At 50.7% G+C, this 17768-nt stretch overlaps 1 protein-coding gene across 1 annotated transcript; it reads right to left on the bottom strand.

The window, feature by feature from the left end:
- Positions 1-13952: 13952 nt before the first annotated feature.
- On the bottom strand, positions 13953-17486 carry LOC125757231 (uncharacterized). The gene is made up of 2 exons (XM_049412655.1): positions 17263-17486; positions 13953-14222 (listed from the first exon to the last, which is right to left on the bottom strand). The coding sequence occupies exons 1-2, from the start codon at positions 17401-17403 to the stop codon at positions 13974-13976; spliced, it is 390 nt and encodes a 129-aa protein (XP_049268612.1). The 5' UTR covers positions 17404-17486; the 3' UTR covers positions 13953-13973.
- Positions 17487-17768: the final 282 nt, after the last annotated feature.

Raw genomic sequence — 17768 nt, 5'->3', positions numbered from 1 at the left:
TATTTCTGCCACAGCCAGACTTGCTGAGGAGTGTCGCGAGCTAGCCAGGACCTTTACTACGCAGGACCAAGAGCGGCAGAAGAGCATTCGCAGTGCCACCAACACTTCTGCGCCCACGTTCCTCCCTGGAGCGCTCGTATGGCTCTCGGTTCCTACCACTGCAACTGGCCTCTCTTCCAAACTACTACCAAATACGAAGGCCCCTACCGTGTCGTCGAACGCACATCCCCGGTCAACTACCTGATTGAACCTATTGAACCATCTTCCGACATGCGCCGTCGCGGGCGCGACATTGTCAACGTGGAGCGCCTCAAGCCCAGTCTTGCACACGTTCCTATAAAACTGGAACGAAGGCTCGTTCCGCGTTCTTTCCCTATCTTGGAACGAGTTCCCGTTACAAGTTCCTTCAATGCGAAAGGAACGCGTTCCAGTTACTTTTAGAAAATTGGAACGTGTCGTTACTTTTACGTTACATTTGAATTTTTTGAATCAAAATATAGTGACGGATAATACCGAGGCAAAACAAGAGGAGCAGTTTAAAGCTAACATCGAGCTACATATTTTGCGACCATGACATCGCCGGCACTACGTTAAATTTAGGTAAAGTGAACCTAAAGAAACGCTCCTAGACGATTTTTTTATAGGCCGCCGGCCATACCACAGACATGTCTAACAGCAACTTTCGTGCTCGTCTATTACAAGTGCAACACATGGGGCACTATCCACGTCAGTCTTCAAATGCACCGTCATAATACTGCGCTTCGGATATTCAAACAGAAATTCCCACACATGCCCCAATATAAATAAGTTTGTTGCACAGGAAACCACATCGAAAAGAACAATACACAGGCGTTTAATGAGTGCTGATTCAATGCCGCAGTGTGAGTAGAAAATAATGTTCAGGATACATATTCGCAACTTCGTAAATCCCTTGTTCGCACTGTTACGTTTGGCCTAAAAATTCATCGAGGCCGACGCTATTGAGCGTACAGCTGTCTACCGGAATGCTGTCTTCTCCCCCCGTATCGGCGCTTAGACGGAGGCAGGAATGCCAATTCTTCCTGGAGGAGCCTATGCCGAGCGAGCGAGCAGGTCGCCGCGGACGGATTTCCCAGAAAAAGGACGTCGGAATTCGGAGACCCCTTTTTGGCTTGTTGTTCTCTGCGTGAGATAGCACCGCGGGAGAGTTTCTCACCCAGCCACATCTGCCTTCTACCCTACCGCAGCAGGGAAAATTAACCCGTGCCGGAGGGAGCGGTCTGCGTGTTTTCCGAAATTCGACACACCCGCTTTATCGTGCGTTTTGGTCAGCGTGGGACTGCGCCGTTGAAGACGCTCCCATCAACCCAGGTGGGGCCTTCACCCGAGGCAGCCATCATTCAACGCTTCTTCCAAGTATTACTGGCAGTGGAAGCGGAGGTCATCGGCCCTTTCCCCTTTGGACTGAAACTCCTCGCCGACCTTCTCACCTACGAGTCTTCGGGGCGTGGCGAGTGTATTGTGTGACTCTTTGCCTCCTTTCGGGAGGCCGGACGCCAAGACGACAGGTCACCGGATTGGCGGGAGACGCTGACACCGGTTTGCCCGTGCTTCTGCAGTGACGTTCTCGGGGCTATAAAAGCCGAAGACTTTTGACGTTATTTCTCTGCTCTGCTCTCTCTTTTCACTCCAATCTCTTAACCATGTAAATAAATCTACGTTCCTTCTTGAAAGAACGCGCCTCCTCACTGGGAATCATCAGCTATGGGGACGGACGGCGGGAGCCAGCTACCGTAACGAGACCCGCCGAACCCGACTCCTTACAGCACTCAGCAAGAGTCGCATCATCTCGGTGTTGGTATCCGACTAAGGAACCTGTTTTTTGGTCAGCACTTGGTTGGCAATGTTGAAGAGCCGTCCCATCAAGTGCTTGAGGGTACTGCCGTGTTGTACACAAATAGGGACAAGTCAACCGTGGTCGTAGGGGCTAGGGCAGGCTCAGCGGGAGCAACAACAATGTAGCGCTGGATGTACGCGTATCGTTTATTGCATGACAGACAATATCGGTGCGGCGGCTGGTGAACTGAACTATAATAAAAGTTGCACGTCGGTGCTTCACTCATTTTCTGAGGCCTGTGGAGTTGTGATTGGCTCCCATGTCCAATGCGCGTCAAACACCAGATTCGCGACGATGATTCGCGCCGCTCGAAAACTCCGCGGAACCACGCGTAGGCGCCTCGACTACGGTAAGTCGGCTCCCCCGCTTTTCCCTATGCCGACAAGGCCATGGGGACGCGCAGCAGCACCGCCCGAATACGCAGCCCGCGCGCGCACGCACGCACGCACGCACGCACGCACACACACACACACACACACACACACACACACACACACAAAAAAAAAAAAGGCTACTTTCGAGTTGGCAGAACAAAAAGTCACCGAGGTAAAAAAACTGCGTGCCCTTTCCTGGCGGCAGCCTTACAGTGGGGTTCGATGATTCTCGAATGTCAAATAAAAGTTCTCTAAGGTGTGTCTACACTCAAGAACGGCCCATGATTGCTGTCAGACTGGCTCAAACAAGAAAAAAAAATCCGCTGTTCCTACCGCGCGTGATCGGTCATGACATCGCGTGCTTCCCTGCGCCCCCGGCGGGCGCCTTAAAGTGAAAACCAGGATGCAGCATAGTCAGTGACAGGCGAGTGGTAGATTCTTGAGCCTCACGCGGTCGCCCATCCACCCTGTCCTGCATGATGTGCTGTGTGCGGGCGCCTGTTCAATGCCGAGGAACGTTTACAGAAGGAACGCCGTTCCAACCGCCGTTCCTACGTAAACTTAACGAGTTACCGTTACAGTTCCACCGATCCTTAATGGAACGGTGGCGTTCCTCCGTTCCTCCAAAAAGGAACTAGTTCCTGGAACGTCGTTCCTTGGAACGCCGTTCCGTACAACACTGCTCAAGCCCTACCATGACCCGCTCATAGTGACCAGCTGTTAGGTCGCCAGGCGGCTCCCTTTTCGTACCCGGGGTAATTGTGGAGAAGCATTGGAACGCTCTAATGGGTCGTCCTCTCAAGCGCCTCCTAGTGGGTCACCCTCTTCGCCTATCCTCGGAGAGCACGCCCCTCGTGCTCGTGCTCGTGAGAGTCTGCGCTCTGTCGTTGTGCATCGTCGCCGTCAATAAACGTCTTAACACTTGATTTAAAACAGCTTTGAAAAGGAAGTCATTTGATCAGCTCTATGAATATAAACAATCACCTCAAACCACATATATATATATATATATATATATATATATATATATATATATATATATATATATATATATATATATATATATATATATACACACGGCGGACAGAGTGAGCGACGCCAGCCCCTCACTCGCGAACGAGTTGGTACCCCACTGTCCCTGTCTCCCCCGAAGAGGCGCGGGAGGTCACGCCCACTCGCTAATCCGTGACGTCGTGGTCACGTGATCCGCAATCCCCTCGTCTCCCCCGAGCATTTCTCCCACGTCTGAATACCCCTTTACGTGCACCTAAATCCATCTACACGAGCCTCAAGCATTTTCGCCTCCATCGAAAATGAGGCCGCCGCGGCTGGGATTCGATCCCGCGACCTGCGGGTCAGCAGTCGAGCACCAGTAGACCACCGTGGCGGGAACAGGTCGGCAAACTCACTTATGAGTCGACTAACTCAGACTCAGATCGAGCCGTGAGTCATGATAGAGTCCGGTTGAGTAATATTTTGGTGAGTTTGAGTCCGAGTAAGTCTGGTTGTGAAAATTTTCAGTGAGCCCCGAGTCCGAGAGAGTCCGATTGAGGAAAATTTTGGTGAGTCTGAGGAGTGAGCCCTAACCGCATAATATATTTCATGAGTGAGTCTGAGTGAGCTCCACATTTTTTGCCGATGGCGGGTCGCGTGCGTTTGTTTTCTGCCGTTAGTATCCTGGACAACGAATGACGCATGGTGTAATTGTCGAAGGCAGCGCGCTGCGGAGCGAGGGGTCGCCGGTTCGAAACCCCGGTCGCACGTGCGCTTCGGGACTTATTTTTATTTGTGGCTTTTATGTATATATACATACATATAGGGATATGACGGCGACGGCAAAAATCCGCCGAGAGTGTCCATATATCGCAATAAAAATCGGACATCCAGTGGTGGCATGAATACTAATGGTACCAAAAGTAGCAAGACGCATGAAATATAGCTGCTCAGAAAGAAATGTAACATGACATTATAAGTGATGTGCAGTCGACTGACAACGTCAAAGTAACTTAATGGGTATCTCGTGAGAGTTTATACGTTTTCGTTGGTGCTTTTTTTGTTTTAGATAAAGGAACTGCAGACTTTTGATTTCACGTGACGTTACACCAACTGCCAAGAGTGAGGTCGGAGACTAATATAGCAAGACTTGGTTCAGGGTTTATTTGCATCCCTAAACATCTGTTTGCACTCAGTCGTATTGTCACAAAGCGACAGGACCTCCAGAATTATCACTAGTTCTGTGGAAATTCATGTGCACGAGCAATTTTAAAGAATTTGTACCCCTTTCAGTTATACATCTTGTGCCCAACCAATAATCGCTGTACACCTAATGGCCTCGCGCGCATTTCTCGATCTTCTTGAAAACATTGGAATTATAGTTTCAGCAATGTGAATATACACACAAGCTCATTTTGAAGGATGACTGTGCTGGCTGGTTTCCTGTCAGGGATGCTACTACAGGCTGCATGCCCGTAGCCAGGAATTTTTTCGTGGGGGGGGGGGGGGGGCACTTGCTGAAAGCCTTGCCTATTTGAGAAGAACGCCCATTTTCATTATATTTTCGATAAAACACCATGTGTCACCAAAATTTCGACCCCCCCCCCCCATCCCATGGCTACGGGCCTGACAAGCGATATAGTTGAAACTCGATTTTACGAAACCCGATTTTACGAATTTCCCAATTGAACGAACAAATTCGGACTCCCCCCGCAGTTGCCCATAGGCTTAATGCTTTTACGAACCCGAAATATTGAAACAAATTACACTGCCAAACCCGATTTAACAAAGCATTCCGGGAAAAAGGATTCATAAAAAAAAATCACAGCATATCCACGGGGTGAATGATGATGAGTGGGGTGAAGCTCCGGAGGGAATCATCGGTAAACCGTGAAACTCTTCCGTGAAATTCGCCCAGTACATCTTATAAAGAGTGTGAAACACCGTGTATATATTAAACATCAAACTTTTATTGTACTGTTGGTTTACGTGGTCCCTTCATTATCACCGCTTTGTGATCGGTGAAATGCAGGGAAAGTGCCCGCTCCCGAGCGAGCCCCTTGTCTGCCTCCATCCGGCGACGAGCGGAAGAGAAAGCGCGCCAACAGCGAGCGCCTTGTCTGCCTCCATCCGGCGACTCCGAGCGAAAGAGAAAACGCGCCAAGAGCGAGCGCCTTGTCTGCCTCCATCCGGCGACGAGCGGAAGAGAAAGCGCGCCAACAGCGAGCGCCTTGTCTGCCTCCATCCGGTGACTCCGAGCGAAAGAGAAAGCGCGCCAAGAGCGAGCGCCTTGTCTGCCTCCATCCGGCGACTCCGAGCGAAAGAGAGGGCGCGCCAAGAGCGAGCGCCTTTTACGATCGCAGGCATCCAATGACATGCGCCATTCGCATTATACAAGCGCCATCTGTCATCTTTAAACAGCAACTCTAAGATACACATGAAACGCCATCTAGTGAGCAATTCATTAAACTAGAGCTCTAAGAAATACATGAAACGCCGTCTAGTGAGCAATTCATTAAACTAGAGCTGGCTATACATACATACATACTACTACAGAGGAGAGAACGACCCACACCCTAAGGAGCTTCGCCCCTAAAAGAGGGTTTTCCAAATTTGTGGTATCTAGAATGTATGGCAGTCTGCTGCCAGACATTCTAGATGCGGCCAGGCAGTGTGCTGCCAGGCTGCGTGCGACTCCACAAGCCCGCAACACGAGCAGGAAGAGGCATCACCCAGTTGTTGGGAAGAGCTTCGTCGGCATGACGAGGCGGCCGCAGATCATAATTCGACGACCTGGTGATCGCAGATGCGGACACTGACACAACAGGAGCAGCTTGTTTCCGGCGCACAAGAAGAGTCTGAAGATACGAAAGAACCAGATGCAGTCGAAGCTTCCGTGCCCACACCAAACTGGGTGATGGACGCCGTTGACCTTCTGACACGGTTTGCTGGGGCTCAAGAGAGTGCCAAGGACGCTTTGATTTCACTGGCCAGCTACGAGAATTGTGTGCTCCCGCTGCTCATGAAGCGCGTGCAGGCGAAAATCACGAGCTTTTTCATTAGGCAATAAATTTGTCGTGTCTCGAACAAAATTTGTCGTTCATTCTCTCAGTTTTACTAAGTTCCTGATTTAACAAACTGATTTGCGGGTCCCTGTCACTTCATTAAATTGAGGTTCAATCATAATAATGTCACGTGGTCGTGACGTCAACGAAGACAGCAGTCGGCGCTTGCAGGATGAAACTGTTTATTTGGCCGAACTTGTGGCCGGAAAATGAGAACTAGAACTACAGCAATACACGCTGTACAATGATAGCGGCGAACAGGGCGTCGTCCGTCGATCAACTGACAAGCGGTCAAGCGCGTCGGCTTTTATACAAGCGCTATGGAACTTTCCAGCAATATCGCTGGTGGCGGCGTTATCTCCCGAGAAAGCTGGAACATTCGCGTGCGGCGCGCAATCTTAACAAAACGATCTACCAAAATCGTGAAGCTTCTCGAACACTGCTTCGGGGCCAGCGTCGAGCGTTGATAACCGTCCTTGCTGGTCAAACTCGAACACATCAAAATAAAAGAAGAAGCGGGCGTGGCATTGCCCCCCTCTGAAAAAGCATCGTCCCGATGCTTGCAACATGGAAAGGAAAAAAAAAAAACAAGTGCATACACAAATAAATTACAATAACAAAGGAAAAAGTAGAGTCCCCAGGTTCGCTAACGCGCATAAAACGGCTTAAGGCGCACGACATGGACGACTTCAGGTCGTGCGCGGCGTCGCTGGGAGTTCGTAATTCCGTCCGGGACGACCTCGTAGTCAAGAGCGCCGTGACGTCGAAGCACCTTGTATGGCCCGAAGTATCGCCGAAGAAGTTTTTCACTGAGCCCACGTCGGCGTATCGGCGTCCAGACCCACACACGGTCACCGGGTTGGTACTGCATGTGGCGTCGTCGAAGATTATAGTGACGGCTGTCGACCCTCTGCTGGTTCTTGATGCGCAGGCGGGCGAGCTGTCGAGCTTCTTCGGCGCGTTGCAAATAGGCGGCAACGTCGAGGTCGTCTTCGTCGGTGGCGGTTGGTAGCATTGCGTCGAGCGTCGTTGCCGGGCTCCTTCCGTAGACCAGCGTGTACGGCGTCATTTGCGTCGTTTCTTGCATGGCCGTGTTGTATGCGAAGGTCACATACGGAAGGATGGCATCCCACGTCTTGTGTTCGACGTCGACATACATGGCCAGCATGTCGGCGATGGTCTTGTTTAGCCGCTCGGTGAGGCCATTGGTCTGTGGGTGGTACGCTGTGGTCCGGCGGTGGCTTGTTTGGCTGTATCTCAGTATTGCCTGAGTTAGGTCAGCCGTAAACGCCGTACCTCTGTCGGTGATGAGGACCTCTGGGGCGCCATGACGCAGGAGGATGTTCTCAACGAAGAACTTCGCTACCTCGGCGGCACTGCCTCTGGGTAGGGCCCTTGTCTCGGCGTAGCGGGTGAGGTAGTCGGTAGCTACGACGATCCATTTGTTTCCGGTATTGGACGTCGGGAACGGCCCCAGTAAGTCCATCCCAATTTGCTGGAACGGCCGTCGAGGTGGCTCGATAGGCTGCAGAAGTCCGGCTGGCCTAGTCGGCGGTGTCTTGCGTCGCTGACAGTCCCGGCAGGTCTTCACGTAGCGAGTTACGTCGGCGACAAGGCGCGGCCAGTAGTACTTTTCCTGTATTCTTGCGAGCGTCCGAGAAACACCCAGGTGTCCAGACGTCGGGCCGTCATGCAGAGCCTGGAGAACCTCTGGTCGCAATGTCGAGGGCACTACGAGAAGGGAATCGGCTCGAAGCGACGAAAAGTTCTTCTTAAGGAGAACACCGTTGCGCAAGAAAAACGACGTCAGTCCTCGCGTGAATACCTTGGGAACGACGGTGGTTCTGCCCTCGAGGTATTCCACAAGGCCTCTGAGTTCTGGGTCCGCTCGCTGTCGTTCGGCGAAGTCTTCGGCACTTATGGTTCCCAAGAAGCAGTCATCCTCCATGTCGTCCTGCGGCGGTGGGTCGACGGGGGCGCGGGACAGGCAGTCAGCGTCGGAGTGTTTTCTTCCGGACTTGTAAACGACGGTTATGTCAAATTCTTGAAGTCGTAGGCTCCACCGTGCGAGGCGACCTGAAGGGTCCTTCAAGTTAGCTAGCCAACACAAGGCGTGGTGGTCGCTCACAACTTTGAAGGGCCGGCCGTAGAGGTAGGGGCGAAACTTCGATGTAGCCCAGATGATGGCCAGGCACTCCTTTTCTGTTGTGGAGTAGTTGATTTCTGCCTTTGATAGCGACCGGCTAGCATAACTGATGACCCTTTCGAATCCGTCGGTCTTTTGCACAAGGACGGCGCCGAGTCCTACGCTGCTTGCGTCGGCGTGGATTTCCGTATCGGCGTATTCGTCGAAATGCGCAAGTATGGGAGGCGTCTGCAGGCGTCGTTTCAGTTCTTGAAATGCTTGAACTTGCGACGTTTCCCACCTGAATTCGACGTCGGCCTTCGTGAGTTGCGTCAGTGGCTCGGCGATCCGTGAAAATTCCTTGACGAAACGTCTGTAATAGGCGCACAAGCCGAGAAAACGGCGTACGGCCTTCTTGTCGGTGGGCGTCGGGAAGTCAGCGATGGCAGCTGTTTTCCGCGGGTCCGGGCGAACACCATCCTTGCTGATCACGTGACCCAAGAACAAGAGCTCCTCGTATGCGAAGCGGCACTTTTCAGGCTTCAAGGTGAGCCCGGAGGTCTTGATTGCTTGAAGTACAACTTCAAGGCGCCGAAGGTGTTCGTCGAAGTTTGAGGAAAACACAACGACGTCGTCCAAGTACACGAGACACGTCTGCCACTTCAAGCCGGCCAGTACTGTATCCATAACTCGTTGAAAAGTCGCAGGTGCCGAGCAAAGACCAAAGGGCATGACCTTGAACTCGAACAGGCCGTCTGGTGTTATGAAAGCAGTCTTTTCTCGGTCTCTCTCGTCGACTTCTATTTGCCAGTAACCGGTCTTGAGGTCCATCGACGAAAAGTACTTTGCGTTGTGTAATCGATCCAGGGTGTCGTCTATCCGGGGAAGGGGATACACGTCCTTCTTCGTGACTTTGTTCAGGCGACGATAATCGACGCAAAAACGTAGAGTCCCATCCTTCTTCTTCACTAGCACCACCGGGGATGCCCACGGACTCTTCGACGGCTGAATGATGTCGTCGCGTAGCATTTCGTCGACCTGTTTCTTCACGGCCTCGCGTTCTCGCGTCGAAACTCTGTACGGGCTCTGACGGAGTGGTCTGGCGCTTTCCTCTGTTATGATGCGATGTTTTGCCACGGGAGTCTGCCGAATTCTTGACGACGACGAAAAGCAGTCCTTGTATTGCAAGAGCAGGGTTTTAAGCTGTTCTTGTTTGTGCTTCTGAAGGCTGGGATTGATGTCGAAAACTGGTTGCGGCGCTTTATTCGTCGGAGTAGGCTCGGGAGAATCGGTGAGGCCGAAAGCATTGCTGGCTTCTACGATTTCTTCGATGTAGGCGACCGTCGTGCCTTTGCTCACGTGCTTGTACTCGTTGCTGAAATTCGTGAGCATAACTGTTGCTTTCCCAGCCCGCAGCTCTGCTACTCCTCTTGCGACGCAAATCTTGCGGTTAATCAAGTGGTGCTGGTCGCCTTCAACAACGCCTTCCAGGTCTGCTGATTTTTGAGTGCCGACGGAAATGATGACGCTGGAGCGAGGGGGAATGGTGACCTGGTCTTCCAGCACATTCAAGGCGTGCTTTCTTGGCGGAGTGTGCGGCGGTAGTGCCTTTTCCGTGGACAGTGTTATTGACTTAGACCTCAGGTCGACGATTGCACCATGAAGGCCTAAGAAGTCCATACCAAGGATGACATCTCTCGAGCAACGCGGCAGGATTACGAAGTTCGCGGGGTAAATCCGGTTGTTAATGGTGAGTCTCGCTGTGCAGATTCCCTCCGGGGTTACGAGGTGACCTCCAGCTGTCCGGATTTCGGGGCCTTCCCAGGCTGTCCTAACTTTCTTCAGCTTCGTGGCGAACGGTCCACTGATGACAGAATAGTCGGCTCCGGTGTCGACGAGGGCTGTGACGCTGTGGCCGTCGATAAGAACGTCGAGGTCGCTAGTTCGTCGTCTTGCGTTGCAGTTAGGTCGTGGCGTCGGGTCACGGCTACGTCGGTTTGTTCCGCTGCTTCCACGTTGCGTCGTCAGGTCTACTTCGGTCCGCGAGGTATCGTCGTCAGGGGTTCGCGTCGCGTCCTGAAGCCTTCGTCGTGGCGGTGGCGTCGGCGGCGGAGGGTCTTCGGTATTTCGTCGTACAGCAACCGCACCTCCATCGGTTGCTGCCCTTAGTTTTCCGGATGCGGGCTAGGTGACCGGCCCCGGGTTGGGCCAGTGTATGGTCGGCGTTGGGGAGAGGCGTAGCGGCCTGGCGACGGCGATCGGGAAGGTCCTCGGGAGGTCCACTGCGTTCCTGCCAGGTAGTCGGCGATGTCACGTGGTCGTTCCCCCTGCTGTGGACGTGGCGCGTCGACGGCGAACCCACGCAATCCCATCTGTCGATAATGGCAGCGGCGGTAGGTGTGGCCGGCTTCTCCGCAGTGGTAGCAGAGTGGACGATGGTCGGGGGCGCGCCAAACGTCGGTCTTCCTCGGTGTGTATCGCTGACCGGCTGGCGGGCGGTATGACGTCGGTGGTGGCGGCGGTGGTGCCTGGCGGCGGAACTGCTGGGGCGGCGCGACGTCTTGACGTGGGCGAGGAGGGGGGGGCGTTGCGTCGGGCTGCAGCAGCATAGCTCATTGCTTGAAGCTGCGGCGGGGCCGGCTGAGGAACACCCAGTGACTCTTTGATTTCCTCGCGGACAATGTCTGCGATCGAATCCACTTGAGGCTGCGGCGAAGGTAACAGCTTGCGCAACTCCTCCCGCACGATCGCTCAGATGGTTTCGCGCAAGTCGTCGGTGGCTAGTGAGTGCACTTCGGAATTGGTTGCGGACAGCGTCGAGCGGTTGTATTGTTTCGTCCGCATGTCCAGTGTCTTCTCAATAGTCGTAGCCTCGGTGAGGAATTCGGCGACCGTCGTGGGCGGGTTGCGAACAAGTCCCGCGAAAAGTTCTTGTTTGACACCCCGCATGAGCAGGCGAACTTTTTTGTCTTCCGCCATCGCAACGTCGGCCTGACGGAAAAGTCCAGTCATCTCTTCCGTGAAGATGGTGACGTTTTCGTTTGGCATCTGCACCCGGGTCTCCAGCAAAGAAGCGGCTCTTTCCCTGCGGACGACGCTTGTGAACGTGTGCAGGAATGCGCTGCGGAAAAGATCCCAGGTCTGCATTGAGGACTCCCGATTCTCAAACCAGGTTCTGGCCGCGTCTTCGAGGTAAAAGTACACGTGACGCAGCTTGTCTTCATTGGTCCAGTTGTTAAAGGCGGCGACACGGTCGTACGTTTCAAGCCAGGTCTCCGGGTCTTCAAACGACGACCCGCGGAAGGTTGGCGGCTCCTTGGGATGCCGAAGAAGGATCGGCGCAGGCTGCACGGGGTCGGTCATCGTCGCTGCGGTCGATCTTGGGATCTGCGACTGTCTGTCTTTTTCGGGAAGGAGCCCGTGCTCTGGCGGCAGTCCCTTCTGCCTGCGGCTTGTTCGACGATCCGGGTTCTCCTTGCCGTCGTCCTCGTCGCGGCTTGGGCTTGGGTCAGCGCTTCGCGGGGGCGTCCGGATCATGGAAGAAGCAGCACCTCCACCAGATGTCACGTGGTCGTGACGTCAACGAAGACAGCAGTCGGCGCTTGCAGGATGAAACTGTTTATTTGGCCGAACTTGTGGCCGGAAAATGAGAACTAGAACTACAGCAATACACGCTGTACAATGATAGCGGCGAACAGGGCGTCGTCCGTCGATCAACTGACAAGCGGTCAAGCGCGTCGGCTTTTATACAAGCGCTATGGAACTTTCCAGCAATATCGCTGGTGGCGGCGTTATCTCCCGAGAAAGCTGGAACATTCGCGTGCGGCGCGCAATCTTAACAAAACGATCTACCAAAACCGTGAAGCTTCTCGAACACTGCTTCGGGGCCAGCGTCGAGCGTTGATAACCGTCCTTGCTGGTCAAACTCGAACACATCAAAATAAAAGAAGAAGCGGGCGTGGCAATAATCAAGCCGCTGGTGACTTCGAACTGTTGTGTCTGCTGTCTTGAAGAAAGGAAACGCCTACAACACAGATGAGAGTTGTCATAACATGACACGTCAACGGGTGACACATGTTATGAAAGGTGAAAAAAAAATTTAGGGCTATATTATGAACACAACCAGATATCAAGGAGTTCATCCTTCTCCTCAAAAGCAGTAAGTCTGCTTATACTAAACGTAATACTTACCTGTTCTTTCACACAAACTTTGGAACACTTTCAGGCTACTTTGAAAGGGCCGCCCAGATATGTCCACCGTGAAGTAGTATACAAGAGCTATGCCTGCAGTATACATGTTTTGCACTGCCCCAAAAGGAAGGTACCATCACAGTTTTCCCTCCTGTGTTTCTTGCAATAACGCACCACCACACCTTTCAAGCTTTCTCACAAACATAATTTATTTACATCGCCCCAAACATGAAGTGCAGTCTTACTGGGTTTGCAGTTACCTTTGAAAACTATACACAGTACGAGCTTTTGCTGAGAGATAATAAGTATGATCAATGTACATAGGTTTTACTGCACCACCTCCAAATTCGAAGGAATAAGTAACAAAGCAGAAAAACAGCATGTGTGAGGCATTTTCAACACTCGCAGGCATATATAACGTGCTTAATGGCAGACAGCTGGCTTGTTTGTAATGTCGCCATTTCATGCATTTGCAGCACTTAAAACGAAAATGCAGAAAATAACAACTTGAGAGTAGAGATATAGAGAGCCGGTAGGAACAGGTAGGTAGAACATGGGCTTACCACGTAGGGCATTAATCATACCTGATCTTCTGTTTTTGTTCTTTCATTTAAAAAAAATGATTTCTCTTTCAGAGCTGGACATGCATGACATATCTATGTAAAATTACATTCATAAGTTACTTCTTTACGCTCAGTATTGTTCAGCACCTCAGCACATGCAGTTTCAGTGCAAATGGGACTTAAACGAGACATTCAGATAATAAATGTGAGGTATGGTAATCACCCACATTCAAAAATGCTTAAAAAGTGCGACATTTTATGCTGTTTGTTATTTTTTGTTTCGAGACGTGAACCATGGGCAGCATATTTACAATATTAAAAGTGGATCGATAAAACCGTCAGGTTACTTTTAAACAAGACCGGAGTTCAGTGCAAGATAAGGGCTTGAATAGACGGGAAATCCAAGAACAGAGGGTATCGCTGGAGCCAACTTTTCAACATGTGAACTTGTCTTCATCAAGATGGCAACTGCCTTCCTCAGCAGCGTGTACGTGCACGCTTCGCTCACTCTTCCGCAACCACTAAAGTGGAGCAGCAGAAGAGAGTAATCTCATCTCATCGGGTCACTTTTAGCCCCACGATTACGGCAGTCACGAGACTGCAAACTGTAAAAGAACTCCTTCTTCATTTTCAAAAGTACCAACTAAGAAAGCCACAAAAAATAAAAGGAAAACATGTGACAACGACAGCTTCCAGCGCCACTATGTCGCTTGAACTCTCACTGTACTTTTTGAGAGGAGCCACAATTCATAGCAATGTCCTTCGGTGTGGTGCATAAGATGCCCATCACAAGACAAGTCTTTTCCTGCGAACGGCACGTCCACAGGCACCAGTGTCCGCATCCTCGAGGTAGGGATATTCCGACGTGCAGTCTTGCGACTCGTCATCGTCCAGGACATCGCCCACTTTCAGGAACGAGGCGATGCGATTCAGGATTCCAAATTCAGGTTTGAAGTCATCAAACTGGACTTGCCGCGGTGTTGGTGGGGTCAGGCACGTGATTTTGTTCTTAACTATCCCTGTGAGCTGCCAAAACTGCAAATAAATCACAGTTAGAGAAAGCAACATATTATTTTACTCAAGCTTGACTACAGCTACGTAGTGCTCAGAACAAGTAAATGTATTGCACCATATTTACCCCATCCTCACGCACTCCCCTGATATGACGAGCAACCAAGTTCGAAGTTTGAAGTGTGAAAATAAAAGTCCACCTGAATGCAGTGCGCAACCGGTTAATAAAAGAAAGCAGTGGTGCGCAGGGCTGGGCAGTATCGCGATACAAGAGTATCGCGATAGTATTTCAGAGATACTTTTGAGTATCTGTATTTCTGTATCGAGATACATTTGAAAAATGTATTTGTATCTCAGTAGTGAAATACATTTACGATGTATCGCCTGTATCGCGATACTATGCAGGACACGGGTATCTCGTTACATTTGCGCTGAGGGTACATTGTTTTTTTTTTTTTGTCGGAAATGAGTTGAGGCGTGTTTCCAATGGGGGAATGGCGTTTTTATTTCTTTTTTGTGCCAAGACAAGCAAAGGCGCGCCGCCGGTCGCCGACAGATACGGCGGCTATGGTTTCCTCTCAAGCACAGAATGGTCCATGTGGTAAAGCGCGCGACGCCGCAGAGGGCAGAATCGCGGGGGCAGTGTTGTCGGCCTCTGCCGACGAAAGTCGCTGTCTCTCAAGGTCAGTGCAGCACGCCTCATTTTTTTCGGGTGGCAAGCCACTACTTCGCGACCCCCCGCGCGGATACCGCCTTGGAACAGGCTTTGCAATGCTTCGCGTGCGTTCAGTTCTCAAAGCGGCGGCACTTCCAAAAGCAGTTCCCGTAGTCGCGGCGGAAGTGACTAGAAGATGGCTATCTCTGACGCGCTTTCAGCCACCTCTCCAATGTCAGGGTGCGTTCATAATTGATTACATGCGTGAAACCGTCTTTTGTGGTAGCAGGCTCCCCCACCGCCGGAGCCGACTTCGCCTGTTGCGGCTTTCTGAAATGGGTGCTGGTAGCGTCGGTGGTGGTGACAGCTTCATTGAAGCCGACAGGGTCAGACGGCTGAGGATTCCGAAGATGGGGACAGACTTCGGATTCTGAACAGTCAGAACAACCCAAGTGAGGGCGGAAGTGCTTCGGTATCTAGATGACCCGAGAAGAGATATCGCCACGCTGCAGGGCAATCCGGCTATGAAGGCGATATTTATTCACTATAACACGAATTTGTGCTCGCCTTCAGCGGTAGACAGACCGTTTTTTGATTCGTAAGTCTTGTGCTGAGGCTGAACCGACGCTATTAGAAGACAGCCTATTTGAGAAGCCTACACAGCAACCTTCTCAGCAAAGCAGATCTTCAAAATAAATGTGTGCTTTTTTACAATTCACTGGTGTTCATTAGTGATTCGAGTGATTTGCTTTAAAGTGTGCTATGTCTAGCATAGCTTAGTTTGTTCGCCAAGTATGTCGATTTCGGTGTCCAGTCCTTGTTACTGTTGCTGTGAAATGGTGTATTTTTATTGCAATTGATACTTGTAATTATGTCATTATTACTAATTATGTACTTTATCCACCCCCCTCCCCTGCAATGTCTTAATAGCGCTGAGGGTACTGAAATAAATAAATAAATGAACTGAACGTTTCGATGCGCTGTAACTTTAATTACAATATTATGCTGCACTAATAAGTGTCTTTGCGTAGTATGAGCATCCATGAAATAAAAAAAAGTATTCTAGTATCTGTATCGCTGTAACTGTATTCCGGAATACTTTTTTCGTTTTATTGCAAAAGTATCTCCGAAATATCCCGTTACGTTAAAGGCAAATGTATCTCAGTATCTGTATTTTAGGCTTTCAGTTCATGTGTTTCGATATCTGTATTCCGGAATACTCTTCTAAGTATCTCTGCCCAGCCCTGGTGGTGCGTAACCTATGGAAACAATCAAACAAATGGTTAACGAGCTCAATTTATCTTCACCGAATGGCAAATTTATTTTTCTGGCCAATGACTGGGTGATTCCGGGTCCAAGCGGCAGCAAGATTGGCAGGAGCCGTGCATTTGTGTGGGCCCCTCCCATGTACAGTCATGAACAATTCTAATAAGAAGTAGTTACGGTTAACGAATACACATTTTCTCCAAGTTGTATCCACCAGTATGCGCAATGTCAGCACGATTCTGGCTTGCATGATTACTTGAAGTCTAAACCATCCTTGGCAACCACATAATTAGCGGTCCAAGATGGTTATCTTGAGTTGTCACTGACAAAACCTATACTACTTTACCATTTCTCGTTCACATTTAATTTGCCCATGAGTGCATGCACACGCAGGAGGACTACTTGCCTTGGATTTCTTTTATTTTTCTTCACATTATTTCCTATTCCACGAAAGGAATAACCTTTTACTTTTCATGATTATGTGGTCCACTTTCTAGCTGGCTTTAATATCTTAAAGGGGTACTGACACAAAATCTCATGGCCGAGATAGCCTGCGGGATCGATTTTCGTGAACATGTGTATATCATCTGCAAAATATCAACAGCAAATATAGCTTGGAAGGTATTTTAAATGAATTTTGGAGTTTGTATGAGCGCTCGACACCCTCAAAGGTGACCCTTGGTGACACCCTACTTCCCTCACGTGACCACGCTGCAACAAGTTATGATGACGTCATAGCCACGACTTTTTTTTGGCCGCGTTCGCTCCAGCAGCCTACATCTGGGCGGCTGCTTGCGAACCGCGCGGAAGTGCATCACAGTTCTGTGTGCTGACTTGATCGAGCACTGCACCCGCTAGGTGGTGACAATTGCACCCGGAGGCTTGTCGTTTTTGAAACCGAAACTGACACTGGTCGGTAATGAGGAGCCTGTAATTAATTATCTGTTGTGCGCTGCAGCAAACGATGTGCCGTGTTATGACTAACAGGCCCCCAGTAACGCACTGCAGCAAAAAAAACGCAAGGATAAAATTTTTGTGTCAGTACCTTAGGCGGAGGAGTTACACTAATGCAAAACGGCTGCATCATCTGACACATACTCGTCATCTGACACATACTCACACAAAATACTGACACATACTCACATTTACTTGGAGTCGCAATGTAGCTTCCGACATCAACAATCTGGCGACATCCCGACCACAGCAACCAATGCGCTGCACGACCTCTGAGAGCTGAGGGTGCAGGGCAGCGACACTGTAGGCGTGCGCTGCACGCTTGTCCATTGACCCGTGAACGAATGCGGCAGCAAACCGCAGCAGCTTGCGATTGCGGCGGACCTGCACAGTGATTGATCTGTCAGTGGATGCACGACGCTTCAAATAATTTTCAAACATGCAAATGCTAGTACAAAGATGGGCTGTGCCAAATGTAGGTACACACAGTAGAACAAAAGATGCGAGTATGGCTACATCTGAAGACTTCCTCAAATGAGAAAGCGGCTGGGGATGTCTGCATGCTTGCTGCACTGACAGCCTATGTACACAGATGAGAAACTGTGCCTTAAAGGGCGTGGGTTTGCTGTGTGTACATCCCTTCTGTAACATGCGTAGCTTGCTATGTGTGGCAGAAAAAAGCGAACGCAGGTGCA

The sequence above is a fragment of the Rhipicephalus sanguineus genome, chromosome 2 (genome assembly GCF_013339695.2).
Source record: "Rhipicephalus sanguineus isolate Rsan-2018 chromosome 2, BIME_Rsan_1.4, whole genome shotgun sequence".
Taxonomy (NCBI): Eukaryota; Metazoa; Arthropoda; class Arachnida; order Ixodida; family Ixodidae; genus Rhipicephalus; species Rhipicephalus sanguineus.
The sequence above is the reverse complement of the archived record's forward strand: the minus strand, read 5'-3'. Positions and strand labels throughout refer to the sequence as shown.